The 17,999-nt window shown below is 43.4% G+C and overlaps 1 protein-coding gene across 1 annotated transcript in view; it reads left to right on the plus strand.

The window, feature by feature from the left end:
- Positions 1-2,717: 2,717 nt before the first annotated feature.
- The window catches only part of Ppp1r9a (protein phosphatase 1 regulatory subunit 9A), a 257,278-nt gene continuing 241,996 nt past the window's right edge, over positions 2,718-17,999 (plus strand). The window contains exons 1-2 of the mRNA XM_028779161.1: positions 2,718-2,736; positions 4,847-6,467. Of these exons, the coding sequence (XP_028634994.1) occupies positions 5,073-6,467 (1,395 nt within the window). The 5' untranslated portion in view covers positions 2,718-2,736; positions 4,847-5,072. The remainder of the gene's footprint in view (positions 2,737-4,846; positions 6,468-17,999) is intronic.

Below are 17,999 nucleotides of genomic sequence, written 5' to 3' on the forward strand. Positions count from 1 at the left end.
TCATCTTTTTTTTGTAGAGAGGTGTAAGACCAATTTTATTGCCAACTCTGCCCCCTCTTCTACAGACAGAACTCAGCGATTAGATGCTGTATTTATTTAGGCTATTCTCTGAAAAAACCTGGTTCCTATGCTGCAGAGAAATGACAGAAATGTTTCCACGAGATTATCCCAGACAGCACAAATGTTCTTTTCCAAAGTAGAGACTGGAGCCGCAGCTCCCTCACACTGCCTGTTACATCTGTTGATACTTATAGAAGCAGCACCCACTTCTCAGACAGGAAATGCCAGTTTCTTGGTAAGGACAGAGAATTTGAAGATGCTTTAAAAAAGAGGGGAAAAATGTCTACCTGAAAATCAGATCTACAGAATTAAGTAGAGAGAATTATTTAGAAACGGAAATATTTCCCTTCATAGCACACAGATTCTTTGGGTATACTTGCCTGGCTCTGCTCTCATTATTTTCTAGGAAATGAAGTTGTAAATACATCACAAGCCCCAACCCTCCATTTTCTCGTCAATAACATGTCCTGATATCTCAGGCTAGAGAGGTGGCTCAGTGGTTAGGTCCTGTACTGTTCTTCCTTAGGACCTGAGTTCAGTTCCCATCACCCCACACCTGGTAACTTCATACTATCTGTGACTCCAGTTCCAAGAGATCCGATATACGCTTCTGGTCCCCATGAATACCTGTATTCCTATGCACGTGCTATCCCATGACACATAAACACATACTCATAAATAAAATGAATCTTAAACAAAATATAATTATATATCTGTCTGGAAAACTTTGTTTTAATTGATTACTACAGTGTATTGTTTCATTTCTTTTTTATTCCTAATGTATTGTGGCTTACTTAAATTAAGCTTGGTGGTTAGGTATGTGCAGAATAAGCACACACACACACACACACACACACACACATGGTTCAGTACTATTTTTATTTTAGTTATAAATTGGGGCTGGGGAGGGCTTGGAATGTATCCTCAAAGACAATTCTAGGGCAGAATAGAAAGATGGGAGAAAATTACTGGAACATGGAAGGGAAAGAATACCCTCATACCAGAGCTGAGCCCACTTAATAGATGAAAGGCAAGGCTTCCAGCACAATTAGTGACATTTGCTGTAAAAGTTGCGCACGCACGCACGCACGCACGCACGCACGCACGCACGCACGTTAAAATAGCTATGAGCCAAGCTTAAGGACAGACCACAAATGTCTATGGAAGTTCTTCATTTCTTTTTCCAGACATTTTTTAGGAATCTCAAACAAGAACTTTGTTTAAAGATAGCCTATCTTCCTAAATTCAAGTGATCTAAAATTTTACCTTACCAATTGAAATCTAGAGGGCACGCCCGTGGGACTTCCCTGGTATCTCATTTAGGTTCCTTGCTCACTCTTTGGAGGCAATAGTTTCAAAACTGACATGAGTGATACATATCGGATATGGTATATTCTAAAGGGAAAACAAAGAGAATGCCTCAGAGAACTTCCAGCTGTGCTCTGGAGTGTGTCTTCATCCTACCATCTACTCTGAAATACCCTTTAACAAGCCTCAATCCTGCCAGCTACCAACAAATTCTAAAAATTCTGCATCTAAGCAAAGGTTCAGAGCTTTAAAATCTAAATGACTAGGGAACAGGTCAGGCTGAAGGGCGGCAGCACTGAGTCGTGCCCTGACCCCTGCCACAGCTGTCAGTACTACTGAAATTCTAAATCTAACATTTCAGTGCTCTATGAAATACTAAGCACTTTTGCCTCTTTCTAGATTGCCTGTATTGAGAGGCTTACACTATCTTACTACTTTTTCTAAGCACACACATGATTTCAAGCTATTGTTGTTACTATTTATTTATTTATTTATTTATCTTTTCCTGATTTGTTTTCTCTGAATAGCCTTGGTTGTCCTGGAACTCACTCTTTTGTCCAGGGTGGTCTCAAACTCTGAGATCCATCTACCTCTGCCTCTCTGCTGGGATTAAAGGCATGGGCCACCGTGGCTGGCGATTGTTTTTTGTATCTCCAGACAATGGCTGGATTATAGGGTGTCCACAAACTCAATTCTCTTGTCTTGGGCAGTGTTGGGATTATACATGCACCTCACACATGTGTGGCAAAACCACAATTTTGTCTCTTTAAAAATCGTATCTCTGCCCCACAGGGCTTTTGGATGCATTAACGATCTATGTTGACCATCACGGTCCATTTTGTATGTAGGAGAAAAGTGTGTAACCCTTCATATTGGGAGAGAGCGTACTCAGAGTTTATAACAGGGCAAAACCAGGGAGTGTGAACTGAAGAGATACACAAGAAGAAAAGTCCAAAGTCCTCTTCATCCCTTTCCTTTTAGCCGTGTGGCCTTGACGGCCAGCTGGGTCATTCTAGTGGATGCCACACTAGAATAGGGCCTAGGTCTTGGCCTTCTAGGCCAGCCCAGGCCATTGTCAGGCCTTGAATGCCTGGGGTCACCGAGTTAACTACAGACTTTGTGGAGTCCACAGCATCTGGTCGTCCAAAGCCTGCCCTGGAACCCACATTTGCCAGGCCCCAGAGGCACAAGGCCTTGCCCTAAGTGCCAGAACCCCCTCGCCCACGGTCTTGGGGGTGGGGCGGCCTCGCCTCGGGCCGGTGCTTTTCGCCCTTCGTTGGCCGCCAGAGGCTCCCTCTCTCCCTCTCCTGGGATTTCGCTGCTGGGCTCCCTCTCTCTGCGGCCCTAGAGTTAATCCCATCAGCCGAGGTGAGGCACCTGTTACCCCGGGGCCTTCCTCATCCCCGCGGCCTGTCCTCTAGTCCACCGGGCCTCGTGGGCCTCAGGGCCCAGCGTGGGGGCCCCGCACGTGGGCCGAGCGGCATCCCAAATCCCAGGCCGCAGGCGAGGGTGCTAGCGCGTCGGGTCCCCAGGCCGGGCCGCCATGGCTGGGGTGGGGGTGGGGGGTGGATGGGGGAGCGCAGCGCGCGTCCCGGGGCCGCCCCGCGCGGGCAAGACGCGCGTGGGGGGCCGAGGCGCGAGTGCAGGCGGCCGCCGCGCGCGCCGCGCCGTGACGAGCGGGCGGAGGGCACACGGTCTGCGCCGAGCCCGCACGGTCACGGGGGGCGGGGGGAGGGAGAGCGCCGGAGGAGTCCGACCTCCCGCCCGGGCCTCTCGGTAAGGGGGCGGCGTGCGGGTGGCGGGGCGGCGGGAGCGCGGGGACGCGGCGGCGTGCACAAAGGCGGACCCGCGGGCGGGTGGGGGTGGACTGCGGTCGGGAGCGCTGGGGTGAGGAGCGGAGGCATTATCCGCGGGATCTATTGTTTCCCGGCACACTGGGAGGACAAACAGAGGCATTTGTGATCACCACCCTAGCCTTTGCTCTCTCTCTCTGCTTAAGGTGGCCGGCGGGCTCGCCTCCTCCCGGTGCCACACACTGGGATCCGCCTGGCAGCCACCGGCAGCCGCAGCCAATGTGTTAGGACTTCAGGTGCTTCTTGGCACAAAGCTAGACTGCGACCTCCTGCCTTAGCGCTTGGCGTCACCTGCTCTCCCGGCCCTGCCCCGGGGCCGAGGGATTGCGTCCCGAACCAGGCTGGGGGAACTCGGCTGCCTCTCAAGTTGGTGTTATTTATGTTTGTCTTTTGTGAGGGCAGGTTTTTGAATCCCCGGCGGCCCCTTCGCCCCCGCCTCCGCCCCCTCGGGCTTGAATTGGCCGAGGGAGGGAGCGGGGTGTGCAGCTAGAGGAGAGGGGAGGGTGTTGATGAGTAAAAAGGACATTGTCAACCCTTTCCAAAAAAAAAAAAGGAATAAATAAAGAAAAAAAAAAACCCAAACCACAGGCACCACACTCCTCTCTTGTTTGCATGCATGGGCCATGCATGCGTGCATGCTGGGCCAGGAAGCGAGTTTTGGAGCTGATTTAAGTGAAAGTGTGGGCTTCCTCAGCTGATGGTGCTTGAGGGTGATGTGGTTCCCTCTAATATTAAAACAAAACAAAACAAACCAGAATGAAAACTGTTTAGAACTGCATTGAGTGCCTGAAGTGTTGGACTACTGGCATATTGATAGAAAAATCCAGCTGTGGGCTGGAGGACAGCAAGCATGTGTGACATTTGCTCTCCCCCTACCCCCATCTTGTAGTAAGTTAGGGGCCAGAAGGAGTACACAAACCAGGGCTGTGTAAGGAAGGAAGTGTCATGGTTTACCTGATTTCTGATTGTTACATTTTTATGTGTCTGTTCCCATGAGACTCTACTCCCTAATTAATAATAGCCTTTTGGCTAGGAAACTTCCAAACAATGCACGGAAAAACTTATAGTAAAATTTAATTGACCTTCCAGAACTAACTTCTGTCTGTTTTGTCCTGAAATTGCACTGAAATGGATACTTTGGGCATGTTGGACATGAGCATATCGGCTCAGAACAGTTACAGAAGCCCCTCGTAACCGTACTTTAGAGTTTGGAAACACAGACTCCCAACTTTTCCCTGTTCTGCACGGTTATGGAAAATTCCGAAATCAAGTGACCACTTTGATTTTTTTTTTTAAAGGGGTAAATGAGTTGTTGAATTCTTTCATAATACATCCACAGAAATACCTCAAACTTGGTCTAAAGCATTACTGTCAAGTGGTGTGTGTGTGTGTGTGTGTAGGAGGGTATTTTGTAAGCATCTCCAAGTTATGTTTGAAACACTTCTGCTACCAAGGACAAACTGGAATACCTCTTTAGCTTCTCAACTTTAACATCCCATTTCGAGGTAATTCATTTGATGTGTGGCTAAACCACTTGGAAAACAAAGTGTTAAGTGTTGATTGGTTGACTGACTAGAAATTCAGATAAACACATGAATTCAGAAACTCGTTCTTTTCTATTACAGATGAACTTCTAGTCTTGCTTTGAAAAAAGCCATTTTATCTAACTCTTGACTGTGAATAAATTTCTGATACACCTGTTGGAATCACCACTGGACAAGTGTGCTGTTTGAGAGGCCCTTTACCTGGTCAAACACTGGAGAGTAGGAAGAGAGGTCTTTTTGTTTTTTTTTGTTGGTTTTTTTCCCCCCGTGATCATTATGAGCATTGGCTTTTCACCTTGAAGTAAAAATGTTGAAAGCTGAGTCTTCAGGTGAACGAACCACTCTCAGAAGTGCCTCACCTCACAGGAATGCGTACAGAACAGAGTTCCAGGCACTGAAAAGTACTTTTGACAAACCCAAGCCAGATGGGGAACAGAAAACGAAGGAAGGTGAGGGCTCGCAGCAGAGCAGAGGTAGGAAGTATGGCTCCAATGTCAACAGAATTAAAAACCTATTTATGCAGATGGGTATGGAGCCTAATGAGAATGCTGCTATCATTGCCAAAACGAGGGGGAAAGGTAGGCCCTCATCCCCTCAGAGAAGAATGAAGCCCAAAGAGTTTGTGGAGAAAACGGATGGCTCAGTGGTTAAATTGGAGTCCTCTGTCTCTGAACGAATTAGTAGATTTGACACAATGCATGATGGCCCTTCGTATGCTAAGTTCACAGAGACTCGAAAGATGTTTGAGAGAAGTGTGCATGAGTCAGGGCAAAATAATCGCTATTCCCCAAAGAAAGAGAAAGGTGGAGGGGTTGAGCAGCAGGATGAGTGGGGCGGCTCCAAGTCCAATAGAGGCAGCAGTGATTCCTTGGACAGCCTGAGCCCCCGGACGGAAGCTGTCTCTCCCACGGTGAGTCAACTGAGTGCAGTGTTTGAGAGCAGTGAGTCTCCAGGTGCCATCACTTCTGGGAAGGCTGAGAACAGTGACTACTCAGTGACTGGGCATTACCCCCTGAATTTACCATCTGTTACCGTAACCAATCTGGATACCTTTGGCCGTCTCAAGGATCCTAATTTGAGGCCTTCTTCAAACAAACAAGATACGGATACTGAGGATCCTCAGAAGGGTAATGCTGTGCCAGTACCGGAAGTGGCTCAGAAAGGTACCTCTTCAGCTTCATTGCCTAGTGGAGAGAGACAGCTGAGCACAGAAGCTGAGGACGTCATAGCTCAACCAGAGACTCTGGACAGCACTGATAAAGACAGTCCCGAAGAACCCTCTGCTGAAAGCCAGGCAATGCCAAAGTCTAATATCCTTTCACCACAGAACGAGCCGTTAGAAGATGCTGAAGCTAACGTGGCTGGGAGTCAGACAGCTCAGCAACAGAAGAAAGATCTGACAGGTGGTGACCTAACCTCCCCCGATGCTTCTGCATCCAGCTGTGGGAAAGAAGTACCTGAAGACGCAAACAGTCTTGAGAGTTCCCATGTATACATGCATAGTGACTATAACGTGTATAGGGTGAGATCCAGGTATAACTCGGACTGGGGGGAGACAGGCACAGAGCAAGATGAGGAGGAAGACAGTGACGAGAACAATTACTATCAGCCCGATATGGAGTACTCGGAGATAGTTGGCTTGCCGGAAGAAGAAGAAATCCCAGCAAATAGGAAAATTAAGTTTAGTTGTGCTCCGATTAAGGTAAGTGTGCTTTTTTCAGATTGTTCCTTAAGTTTCCTTTCAGCACTGGGGCCTATGCAGGATAGTTTTGACAGCTACTGGGTTTCGTAAGAAATTGGAGGTGGTTGGTGTGCACCTGTTCCGGAGGACTTTAGGAGTAGGGAGTTGAAGATGTGTCAGTCCGGTTTGTTACTGTGATGTCCGATGAGCATGAACCACCAGTGAGATATCGGAAAGGTGAAGAAGTTTGTGAGGTACGTTCCAGTGGGGTGGAATCTGAGCAGCATGCACACACACACACACACACACACACACACACACCCTCCAAACAAACAGGAGCTTTTGAAATGCAACTGTTTTTACAAGTTTACAAGGGGTTCTTTAAGATTCCCTGTCAATAATCACTTTCTGACTACGTTATATGACACAGGAAATAAGGTGCACTGGGTGATGATCCATGGTAGCCTTGAGGTTTTATTTACTGGCTAAATGTATCGGAGACATCCCTTCAGTGTAAGTGGATCATGATGCTGAACTTTCTTTTTTCCTTTTCGGATTGCTACTTGGTTGTGAACATTTGCTTTATGGAAGTGTATCAGCTGACTTAAGTACTTGCTCTGCAAAGCCGTGACAGTGTACAACTTCAGTTTCAGAATGTGTTGCGTAGCTTTACGGGGAAATTTTGTGACGGGAAGTGTAATTAATTGACTTGCTCTTCATGGCATCATCTTTTCCCCTTATATATCAGATAAATGCCAGTGGAGTTCAGATGCTTTACTGTGATGTCTTCACGTAACTAACATTTGATCTAGGCGAGGGGCAGAGAGCCTCTTAGCAGCCAGTGGCGGAATGCCTTTAGTGGAAAATGCCAACGAGGGTGGGAGGTAGTTGGTTGAATATCAGAATCCCTTGCAGTGCTTTTTCAGAGTGTTCTTGCCCACTAGCTCAGTCTTTAGATTCAAGCATCATGTCATGTCTGTACGTGCAGGGAATCATGTCATGTCTGTACGTGCAGGGAGTTATGGTGCAAATGTGTAGTTTGATAGCACTTTCTAGCACACATGATGTACAGATGATAGATTTGGAATTTGATAGTATATCTTTGTCCATTTGTTCCTCAAAAACCTAAAGTCACTGACAGTTGTCATTTCTGACCCATGGACTCGTATATGAAGCTCTAAGGTAGAGAACTTACGTGGAAATCCCCACAGAAGTGCCTGGCACTGCTGAGACTAAGCAATGATATTTTGAAATAAAATAATATCCTGTGAGATTCTGTATAGATGTTAGTGAGGCAGAGTTATTAGTATATGGTGGACACTTTGGGTCAGAATTACCACATGCAGTTCATCTCTGTTTAAAATGAACCAGAGATATGAATTTAGTTGGAGAGTCATCTGTGTCCTTGGATGTTTTAATACCTTCTTGTATTAATTCTCTCTGCTTGCCCGGTCTTGGGGGTTGTTCTCACTTTTAGGCACCAGCTTCAAAGGTATCCTTTCCTTAATCCAGTGAGCTCCCAGACCTTACTATTTAACAGTCCTTTGAACATCATCTTTCTTCCCCTTAGGAAGAAACCGGTAAGACTAAACTGTTTTAAACTGAACATGAGATACGTAAGTGAAAAAGCTCTTCAAGGAGTTTGTTAATCCCGGCCACTGACTACTGAAAGCAGGGGAATAGCAGATTATGAACATTTATCATCTAGACTGTTAGCCCTCGAGTCTCGTGGGACACCAGCCTGTATTCAGGTCCTGTGACGCACAGAACATAACTGCGCAGTGGTCTGTGTGATGGATTTTAAAGGACTTGTCATTGAACTATGTCTTCATACGTGAACAAGCCAGCTCTTTGGTATGAAAATTTGAAATGTAGACTTTCTTGTTTCTATGCTTATAATAAGTGTGTTGCTTCTTTCATTCCAACTGGGTTTCACATAGAAAAAGAGAATGTCTGCATTTAACCCATTTCATAAAGAACCTGGGTCCCGGGAAGATCTGAGCAATGGAGGGCATTGGCCTTTCACTGGCCTGTTAACTAGTTGGAGTGAATTAAGTTTGCAAACACAAGTGTCATTCTTATCTCCTTTGTAATGAATGGGACAATTACTCTTTCTTGTTGCTTCCCTTGTTTAACAGGAAAGTGGATCCACTTGGACGTTTGCAGGCAGCTTTCTACTGATGGTACAGATTGGTTCATTCCCCATTTACATTTTTTTCTCAAAGGGTGATAATTTAAAAACAAAATCCAACCAGTGCTTTTGTGGGCTCATCATGTGTGTTAGTCATGCTGCTAGCTGCAGGAGACATTCCTTTCTGTAAGATTAGCCCTTCTGTGACCTAGTAGTCAGTTCTGGAGTACGTTTTATTTAAAATAAACTCAGGTTCAACAGTGTAACAGAACTGTGCGCAAATGCCTTGTGCCTTTGAGTTCTTGGCTGTACTTGATGTGCAGTGACAGGGGTTCCATGGGCTATTTGGAACAGAATGTGTTCACCCATTCACTATATATGCTTGCTTATGTTTATTTGTAAAGCTTTATTTAGGCAATGGAAGGTTAAGATCAAACTCCTTTTCTTTGCTGTTTAAATACTCCCTCTTTGAGAAGCAATAGAAAGCGTACTCTTCACAGAAATAATGTTTGCAACTTTTATATGTTTGGCAATCCCATTTTTTCTAAACTGGGTAAAATATTCCCGACATATTTAGTTCTTCATTACTCTCCGCCTGAGCTTTGTGGTGTGACACTGGTTCTAAGTCCAGGTCAGTTCTCTTACAGTGATTCTCAGGAAATGTTCAAGACCTGAGGATGTCTTAAATTTGGACCCAGAAAAACAAACAAACAAACAAACAAACAAACAAACAAGTTGACTTTTCCTGAAACATGTTCCTTGCATTGATTACTTATTTGACATTGGTCAGATTCATTGAGATGTAGTGGTACATGCCTGTAAAGTACAGGTTTGAAAGGCTGGAGCAGGAGGAACGAAACTTCAGGGCCACCATGGGATACATTGTAAGAAACTGATGCAGTATCTTCCCCTTCTCCAAAAGATAGCATTGTATTGCTGGCCGGCCAGCAGTGCGTGGGGTTTCTCTGTCTTTTTACAGGCACAGTTATTTCTAATTGCATAGGTTGATGTACTTAATAAGGTCATGGACTATCAGAGTCAGATTATTAATAGAGACTACAAAACTTACTTTGAGGGAATGTTATGACCAATATTAACTTAAGATATAGAATGTTTTAATTTTCAGAAGTATTTCAAAAGCAAGGTATTTAATGAAAGTAAACATCAATCAAGGCTAAACGAAAGTAGCCTTTTTCACTTTCTTCTCTATCGTTTTAAAACATTGACTGAGGATCTAGTATGTGTCAGAAAGATTATGAATAAAACCCATGTCCTCCCAGTGAGGGAGGCTCCGTCACAGTGAGGGGGTGGGTGGGTGGGAGGTGGACATCCCATTAACAAGGTTTTTCAGTCTCATCTGCTGTTTGGTGACCTTCCTTGGGTCACTACAGTCTCATTAAGGAACTCATAAATAACCCTTTCTGGTACTAGTAGCCCTGTGTTCTTTAGGTTTGTAGTCTTGAAATGGTGTCATCTGAAAAAGATTTTCCTAACTCCCGGCAAGTATGAGATAGCAGAATTCATGTTGTGATGCATTGTATTCCTTGCTTCAAGTGTTTTTCAAACTGTGCTGCACTTTGGCGACCCAGTTTTCAGACAAGGATAGGCAAGGGCAGAGGTGCTTCTTTCACTCCTCAGAGGGTCCTTGGAAGCCTTGGAAGATGGTTCTTTTTATTCTCTGCCTCCTAGGGGCTCAGAATCACTATCCTTGGCGTTTAAGACTTTTTTTCTTTCAGTATGGACATTCAGAAGAGAGTTCTAGATCCAACTTTTTATGTCTGTGTGGAGGCTTTAAGTTTCAACAGTGCTTCTTAAACTGTAATATGCATATGAATCACTTGGAGATCTTGTTAAAATGCAGATTCTGTTTCTGTAGGTGTTCCCTGAGAAATCCCTTCATACAGTCATAGGATCCTGAGCACAGTGCCAGGCCAGCTCTTGAGGAGGGGATGCAACAAAAGCAACCAGCAACCAGGCTATCATGATCGAATGTGCAGTTTTCTCCACTCTGTTTAAAAGGCAGGTCTAGGTTCAAGAGGCAAGTCATAAAGTAGGTTGATACATTTAAGAGAGACCGCAAACGGCTGGACACTTATCTCAGCAATAGAGTACTTGAAATTCTCTCTGAATCTTGCCCTATAGCCTAAGCTGATTGACCCTGTCTGTCTCTTTCACACCAGCCTTCTTCCATTGATTTCAGGGCTCTGAGGACCAGAGCTGATATTGGGGTATCAATGTATTAAGGCAGTGCTGGTCAGTAGCAAGCACACTGGACATCGCTGTGTCTCTGTGAGTTTGTCTGCTGATAAGCCACAGGTCTTATTTGCTTTCCTCAGGGAGATCCCCTGCAGTTCCAGAAAAAGGCCATTTGTAGTGTTTGAAGTGGGTAGCTTTATAGGGAGGTGATACAGCTGTTAGCCTAGAGATGACATAGTGATGACTTCAAGTGTTAAGTCCCTTCAGCCTCCTTATTTCTGTCACATTTTCTGTGTATTCTGTTTGTGTAGTATCAGGTGATTGCTAACTTAACTACTTTAAGTATATTTTTGAAACTGAAATTTGCCCTTGCTTTACCAGTTTGCATTTTCACTATGAGTCCTTACCCAAGCCTGTGGTGGTTCTTTCTCTTAAGCTACTTCCCACATTTGGTGTCTTTCCTGAGGACATTCATCTACCACATTTGTTTTCTTTTTCCCAGCTGGGGTGGGATGGGGTAGCCAGGACTGGGTATTGAATCTGGGCCTTAGGCATTCTAGTCAACTGCTCTACCACTGAACCAAATCTTCAGTTTCATACGTTTTCTCTACTTCTATAATAGAATTTAATAGTTTACAATATTGTATTAAAACTATTCAACAGTAGAACAGGACTGGAATCTAAGAGGCTATATTTTCTTTTCTTTTCCCATTTTATGCTTGGGTAGCCCTCCCTGATTGGCATCAAGCATGTTTTGTGGCCCAGTGTGGTCTTGAACTCTTGGCAGTCCTCCTGCCTCAGCTGTTTGAGTGCTGAGGTTACAGGTGTGTGCCATCCCACCAGAGAGGTCCTGCATTTCTCACTAGGTCCTAAGTTGTGTCAGTGGTGCTCCCCAGACCCCTCTTTCGATTTCAGAGTGAAGCACAGTGTTTGGCTCCCTAGGGAAGCTGGCCATAAGATGTTCAACAGTCTGCTCCCCGGGTGGGGCTGCTTAAGTAGGTTTGTGCAATAGGATTCCTATAAGAACAAGTCAAAGTTACACAAGGCACTGTTTCTGGATGCCAGAGTGGATTATGTTCTTTGCATTCAGAAGAAGTTTGGGTCATTAAAACACCACAGCTTAGACCCTCCTGTGGCTTTCATTATAAAGAGACAGGAGGAGAAGGAAAGTTTTGGTTGACTGAGAAATTCAATTCCTTTCATTCTTTGGGGGCATCTAAATCAATGAGCTTCTAGAGGAAATATAAGCATTGTCATCTTAATTGTCTTGTTTTTATTTGGATTACTTTGAAGACATAACATTGAAATTGGATTTCCTCTTACATTTTGATGTTTTATAACCTATGGTTCATAATGAAGCAAATGAAAAATGTCAACTAATTGAATATATTCTGCAGAATCAAATAATATATGTAAAATCAGTCCCTTGCCTAAAATTCATGGCTATATACTGTATACTAGGTTCTTGATCACTAAACAATTATCATTTGCTTGTAAATAGATATTTTTCCTCCAGCAAATCATGTTTGATGTTTCCTTACATCTTGCAGCAAATTTTGAAGATTTTGCTCAGCTTAACTGTCTTGTCTTTGCTCTAAACTTCCTTACAAGAACACAGGTTGCTGGACTCATGAGCTTTCAAAGGAAGATGGCAAGTTTTGGGGCAGGGAGATAACTGTTAGTGTTCATACATAACTTACCTTTTGTACCCAACTACATGCTCATATGGAGTAATTTGATTTACATCTTCTTTGCATTTGCTTTTTTCTAACATCTTCACTACTAGACCCAAAACAGTAGCTTAGGGATTTGTTCAGAAAGCCAATTAAATTCTGAGCAAACCAAAAACATTGCTATCCTAGCCTCAGACAAGAATTCGCTTCCTTTATTCTACTTCATAGTTTTCTTCCTGATCAGTTCTTTCATTTTCTCCAGCGTTAATCTCTTTATGTTGGGAACACAGAGACTTAGAGCTGGCAATACTGAAAACAGTCTAATGTAATTTCCTAGTTACTAAAGGAAGCTGTCAGCTGCATTTTGCTGAAAGATGACCTTTTAAGCTTCGGCTTAAATATTATTCTTATGGGGAGTTTATGGTTTGGAAGGTAAATGGAAAGTTAAGGGGATGAGCACGCTAGGTATCTGTGCACTTGTTTTTCTATATTCAATGTTGATCTGCAATTCTGTATTGAAATAAAATTAAACAAACTAAAAGTTCACTGTTTCTAGTATCCTGTTCATTTTTACTGGGTTGTGTAATCATCACTAGTATCTAATTCTAGAATGTTTCCATCACCCAGCAAAAACCTCCCAGCCTGATGGCTATTGATCATTCCCAATTTCTTTTCCTCCATCCTGTGACAAACAGTAATCTACTTCCTGTCCCTGTGGCTTTGCCTCTTTTGGACATCTCATGTCCATGGAATCGAGAGCATACTTGTAAGTGACGGAATGAGTATGGCTTCGGATTTATTAAGAGATAGTGGCAGGTTACAGAGAAGTCTGACAGCAAAGACAGAGGAAGACAAATGCTGCCTTTTAATGATGTCTCAGCAGACAAAGATTCAAGACCTAGGAAAGAGCAGAGTGCAAGGTAGATGAAAGAACCTATGATTATATGACATATATAATCATACGACTTGCTTGGGACAGTGCACTTCCCCGTTTAGGGAGATGTTTCAAGGCAAGCTGTAGCTTGTTAGGTTCATATAGTTTGGAACTCCTAATGTAGACCAGGTTGGCCTCCATTTTGGAGTGAGCCTTCTCCTTCTGCCTCCCAGTTGCTGAGACTAAAGTTTGCCCTAGTTCTCCCCAACTGGTTTGCACTCCTGTATTCTAAAGGGCTGTGGTGAGGCAGGGCTGTGCGAGTCACACCAGGTTTCAGAGAAGATGGCTTATGCTAATACCATTATTATGTTGGGCATGTTTATTTTTTTTAGAAAAAGCCATTTCCCTAATGATTTCAAGGTTGTTTCTCTCCTACTGGGTTTTGATTTTGCTTTCAGTGTCTTTTGTTGTTGTTGTTGGTTGGGATTGTTCATGGGCAAGCTTCAGTGTTTACTTAGACACTGAGAATTAACCTGGTAGTCTGTAGACTTGGACAGCTCTGCTCTTGAGCCTTTGGCTCCCTCACTGTGACTGAGGCTATCTAATTTGTGGGTTTTACTAAGATGCTCGCTTATGCTAGACATTTGTAATTCTCTGATTGTATCTTAAACATACCGGTACTGGACAGTAATCGTACATACTTGTGCCATTATTTGAAAGAGAAAAACCTGAGTATACCTTTTGTTAAACTGTTAATATGAGTACCATTATATTGCTCCTGAATCTCATTTGTACCATGGCTTCTACTGAAATCTTAAAAGTGGTTAAAATATGAAATGAAAGGAAGTCATTTTGATAGAGTAGATTTGAGAGCAGTGTGTCTTTTGAAAGTATGGGTTGGGTATATATTAAAAACCCTGCTGAAGAACTAAGAAGAAAGAGAGACTTTTGGGTAATCTAGTGGCTGACATATTAATTGCTTCCACTCACTTTTGTTCTGGAAATAGCTTCATAGCATAGCTCAGAGTGATTGAAGTATTGATCTTTATTTTTTTGCACAATTCCTAATTTTTTAGCCTAACTAGCTGTTACTTTTTCACTTACCAGTTTGTACAAAGAAATTAAATAGCTCGCGAGTAAAGATACTCAGAAATTTTATTTTCCAAAAGAAAATTTTGTTTGCTTACTTAATATATTTTGCTGGGATTTTTGAAGTGTATATATAGTGTTAGATCTAATCCCTGTATATTTATGGGTGGATGGGGGATAAGTTATGCATTAAGCTTTATATATTGTGCTGCTGTGGCCTTCCTAGCTTTGAGACTGAACTGACTGGGTGGACAAGTGACAGCACAGATACAGAAAGCTGGCATCAGATGGGCCCTGCTCCCTGGGGGAAGGGTGCCAGCAATAGTCCTCAAACCCATTATTTGTCTAGCAGGAACAGAAGGGGAAGGAGGTGGAGGGGTAGTTAATCTTGGTAGGAGGCCTCTATAGGAGAGCAGTCTCAGATTGGAGTCATGGCAGTGTCTTCATTTAGTGTCAATTCTGTACTTGGACCAGGGAAAGGCCTTGCCATTCTCATGTGTCTGAGGCACTGGGGATCTTGACATGGCTGTGCTCGTGTCAGTAATATACACATAGGACTTCATACATTTCCCACAGAGAAAGTACCTATTTTCTCTTAAAAACTTTAACACTGAGCTGAGAACCTTAAAACAAATGCAAATTAGTCTTACAAAATAAGACTAGCTGCTTGACACTTTAACACACGCCTGATAATCTCAGCACTTGGGAAGTAGAATCTGGAGGATTAGGTATTTAAAGTCACCTTCAGCAACATAGTTAGGGTAGTGTGCTATGTGAGACTTTGTGTCAAACAGACATCACTGACATCATCAACAACATCATCAGTAACAACAACAAAGAAAGGTTGAAGCTGGCAGGTAGATGGCATGCTGGCAGAAAGGCAGAAGGATTGAGAATAGGTTAGCCTGGGCTATCTATATAGTGATACTTTGTCTCAAATAAGGAAAGGGTAGAGTCTGGACTAGAAATGAGAATGTGTGATGATATAGTTGTGTATTTGTCATTTTCTCATTGCTAAGATCAGTACCTAACAGAAGCAACTTAAGAGAGGATTCTGGCCTATGATCTCAGAGGGTGTAGCCCATCATGGTGGGAAGGTATGGGGGCAGGAGGACACAGTGCTTGGCAGTGCTTATGTGGTGACAAGGAGCTCCTAAAGTGGCAGACTGGTAGGCAGAGTGCTTAGCTGGAACTGGAAGAAGGTAGTGACTTCTGCCAGCCAGGTTCCACAGCCTTCACATTCAGTGTAGCAAAATCTCAGGATCGGGTATTCACAGGATGAGCCTGGACAACAGGAAGGGGGGCCTTTTAGAGTCAAATGATAGCAAGTTGGACAAACAGAATTGAAGAATGTCCTCTTGTGTTGCCCTAACAGGGTATCTGAGTTCATTTAGATCATGATTCCAGAGACTGGGAACTCTGAGAGCATGGTGGTGGTGTCTGGCACAGGTGACTGGGGTGAGGTGCACTTGAACTGATGCTATAGGGCAAAACGCACCGCAGGCACTCATGACTGCAGGCTCTTTCACTGATGCAGTCCCATAGGAAAGGCATTAATGCCTTCCAACAGCTCCCTCTCTAGTGTAGTTATAATCCCAACATGTGACCTTTTAGAAGGGACGCACAGATCATTGCAATATTATGAGCCATAGTCTGCACTAGCTTTAAGTATCTGTATACAGGATTAATGTTTAAAATGAACTGACAGCACATACATGTTTGTATATGTGTGCAGCATCTAGGAATTTTTCTTATTTAGGATCGATTTTAAAAAATAAAAATACTAACAAATGATTTTAAAGTCCTTCATATATTCTGATGCATTCTACTTCAGAAAGGTCGTGTTGTCATTACGTTGCATTGGAATACTTTTGCATGCCAGTACCAGGCATCGCTTTAGAAATTTTCTGTAGGTAGCCAACATTGCTGCTCATAATTTCTGTGTATTGTGCTTATTGACTGGTGAAGGTGCAGGCTTTCATGTGTTTGCAGGTCTGTTTTATTTACTTTTTCAGGTGCTGAGTATTGAACTCCAAGTCTTAGTTAGACCATGTGAGCACTCTCCTACTGGATTTATGTCCCCTATATAAGCTTGACTTCTCACCTATCAACCTTTCTTTCTTTCTTTTTTTTTTTTGTTTTGTTTTTCGAGACAGGGTTTCTCTGTGTAGCCCTGGCTGTCCTGGAACTCACTCTGTAGACCAGGCTGGCCTCGAACTCAGAAATCCGCCTGCCTCTGCCTCCCACGTGCTGGGATTAAAGGCGTGCGCCACCACTGCCCGGCCTATCAACCTTTCTTACAGACCTTTCCTGTTTACTGCCTTTTAGGTTTAGCAGAGGTTCAAGTAATGTTTGTAAGGATTACATTGTTATTTGTGTTAGTAGAAAGTAAGTTAATTCACATTTCCAGTAAAAGGGGAATGGTTGAATTTGTCATGATGGTGGTACAATGTGTTACAGGACAATGCTGTGCAGCTCATGATTTCTGTATAGGGTTTCAAATCATTTATTTATTTTATGCATTTGTGTGTTTGTACCTGAGCATATGTCTGTGTACCACAGCCATGCCTGGAGCTCACAGAGGCCAGAGGAAGGCATCAGATCCCCTGCAATTGGAGCTACAAACAGTTATGTTTGTAGAATCAGACATAACTGAGAATCACACCCAGGTCCTCTGCAAGATACATAAAGGCTCCTAATAGCTGAGCCCTTAATCTCTCCATGGTTTCTTAGAAGACTTCAGAATGAGGAACCACAAAGCGGGATACATACATACATACCATGGATTTTTGATAACATTTTTATTTTTGAAATAAAAAATGCTTCTAGATCTAAGACTGTAGGCATGTAGATCAAAACATTAACTCTGAATGCTTGCCTAGCATTTATGACCCCTAAATTCAGTCAAAACCATATGGTACAGGCCAGTGATCCCCACCTCTCTGGTGGTGGGGCAGCAGGAAGATAAGAAACTCAAGGTCAACCTAGAGTTTTAGGCCAACCTAGTCTACTTGGGATCCTCTCAAAGTCAAACAGGGTCTAGTGAGATCAAGCAGCAGGGAAAAGGGCTTACCATTTACACCTGAAAATCTTCGTTCCATTCCTAGAACCCACATAGAAGCAGAAGGAAAGAACCAACTTCATACACGTAAAATTCTCCTTCCAGACAGAAAACTCATACAAAAAGTGATAGGTGGATGGATGCAGTGGGATCAGCAATAACAATTTATAGAAGTTGACAAAAACAATTTAACATTTAAAATTATTTGAATTTAATTTTATTTATATATACATATACATACACATACATACATACATACATACATACATACGTTGTGTGCAAGTGTGTATGCATACCATGATGCATGTGAAGGTCAGAGGATGACTTGTGGGAGTCTTTCTTTCCTCCTATGTAGGTACCAGAAATGGGCCTCAGATCGCTTGGCAACAGGTGCCCTTAATACTGAGCCATCTTGTCAACTAGATTCATTCTTTCTCTCTCTCTTTCTCTATTTCTTTCTTCCCTTTTTCCCTTCCTTCCTTCCTTCCTTCCTTCCTTCCTTCCTTCCTTCCTTCCTTCCTTCCTTCCT

Source organism: Grammomys surdaster, unplaced genomic scaffold (genome assembly GCF_004785775.1).
Source record: "Grammomys surdaster isolate TR1022 unplaced genomic scaffold, NIH_TR_1.0 345, whole genome shotgun sequence".
Taxonomy (NCBI): domain Eukaryota; kingdom Metazoa; phylum Chordata; class Mammalia; order Rodentia; family Muridae; genus Grammomys; species Grammomys surdaster.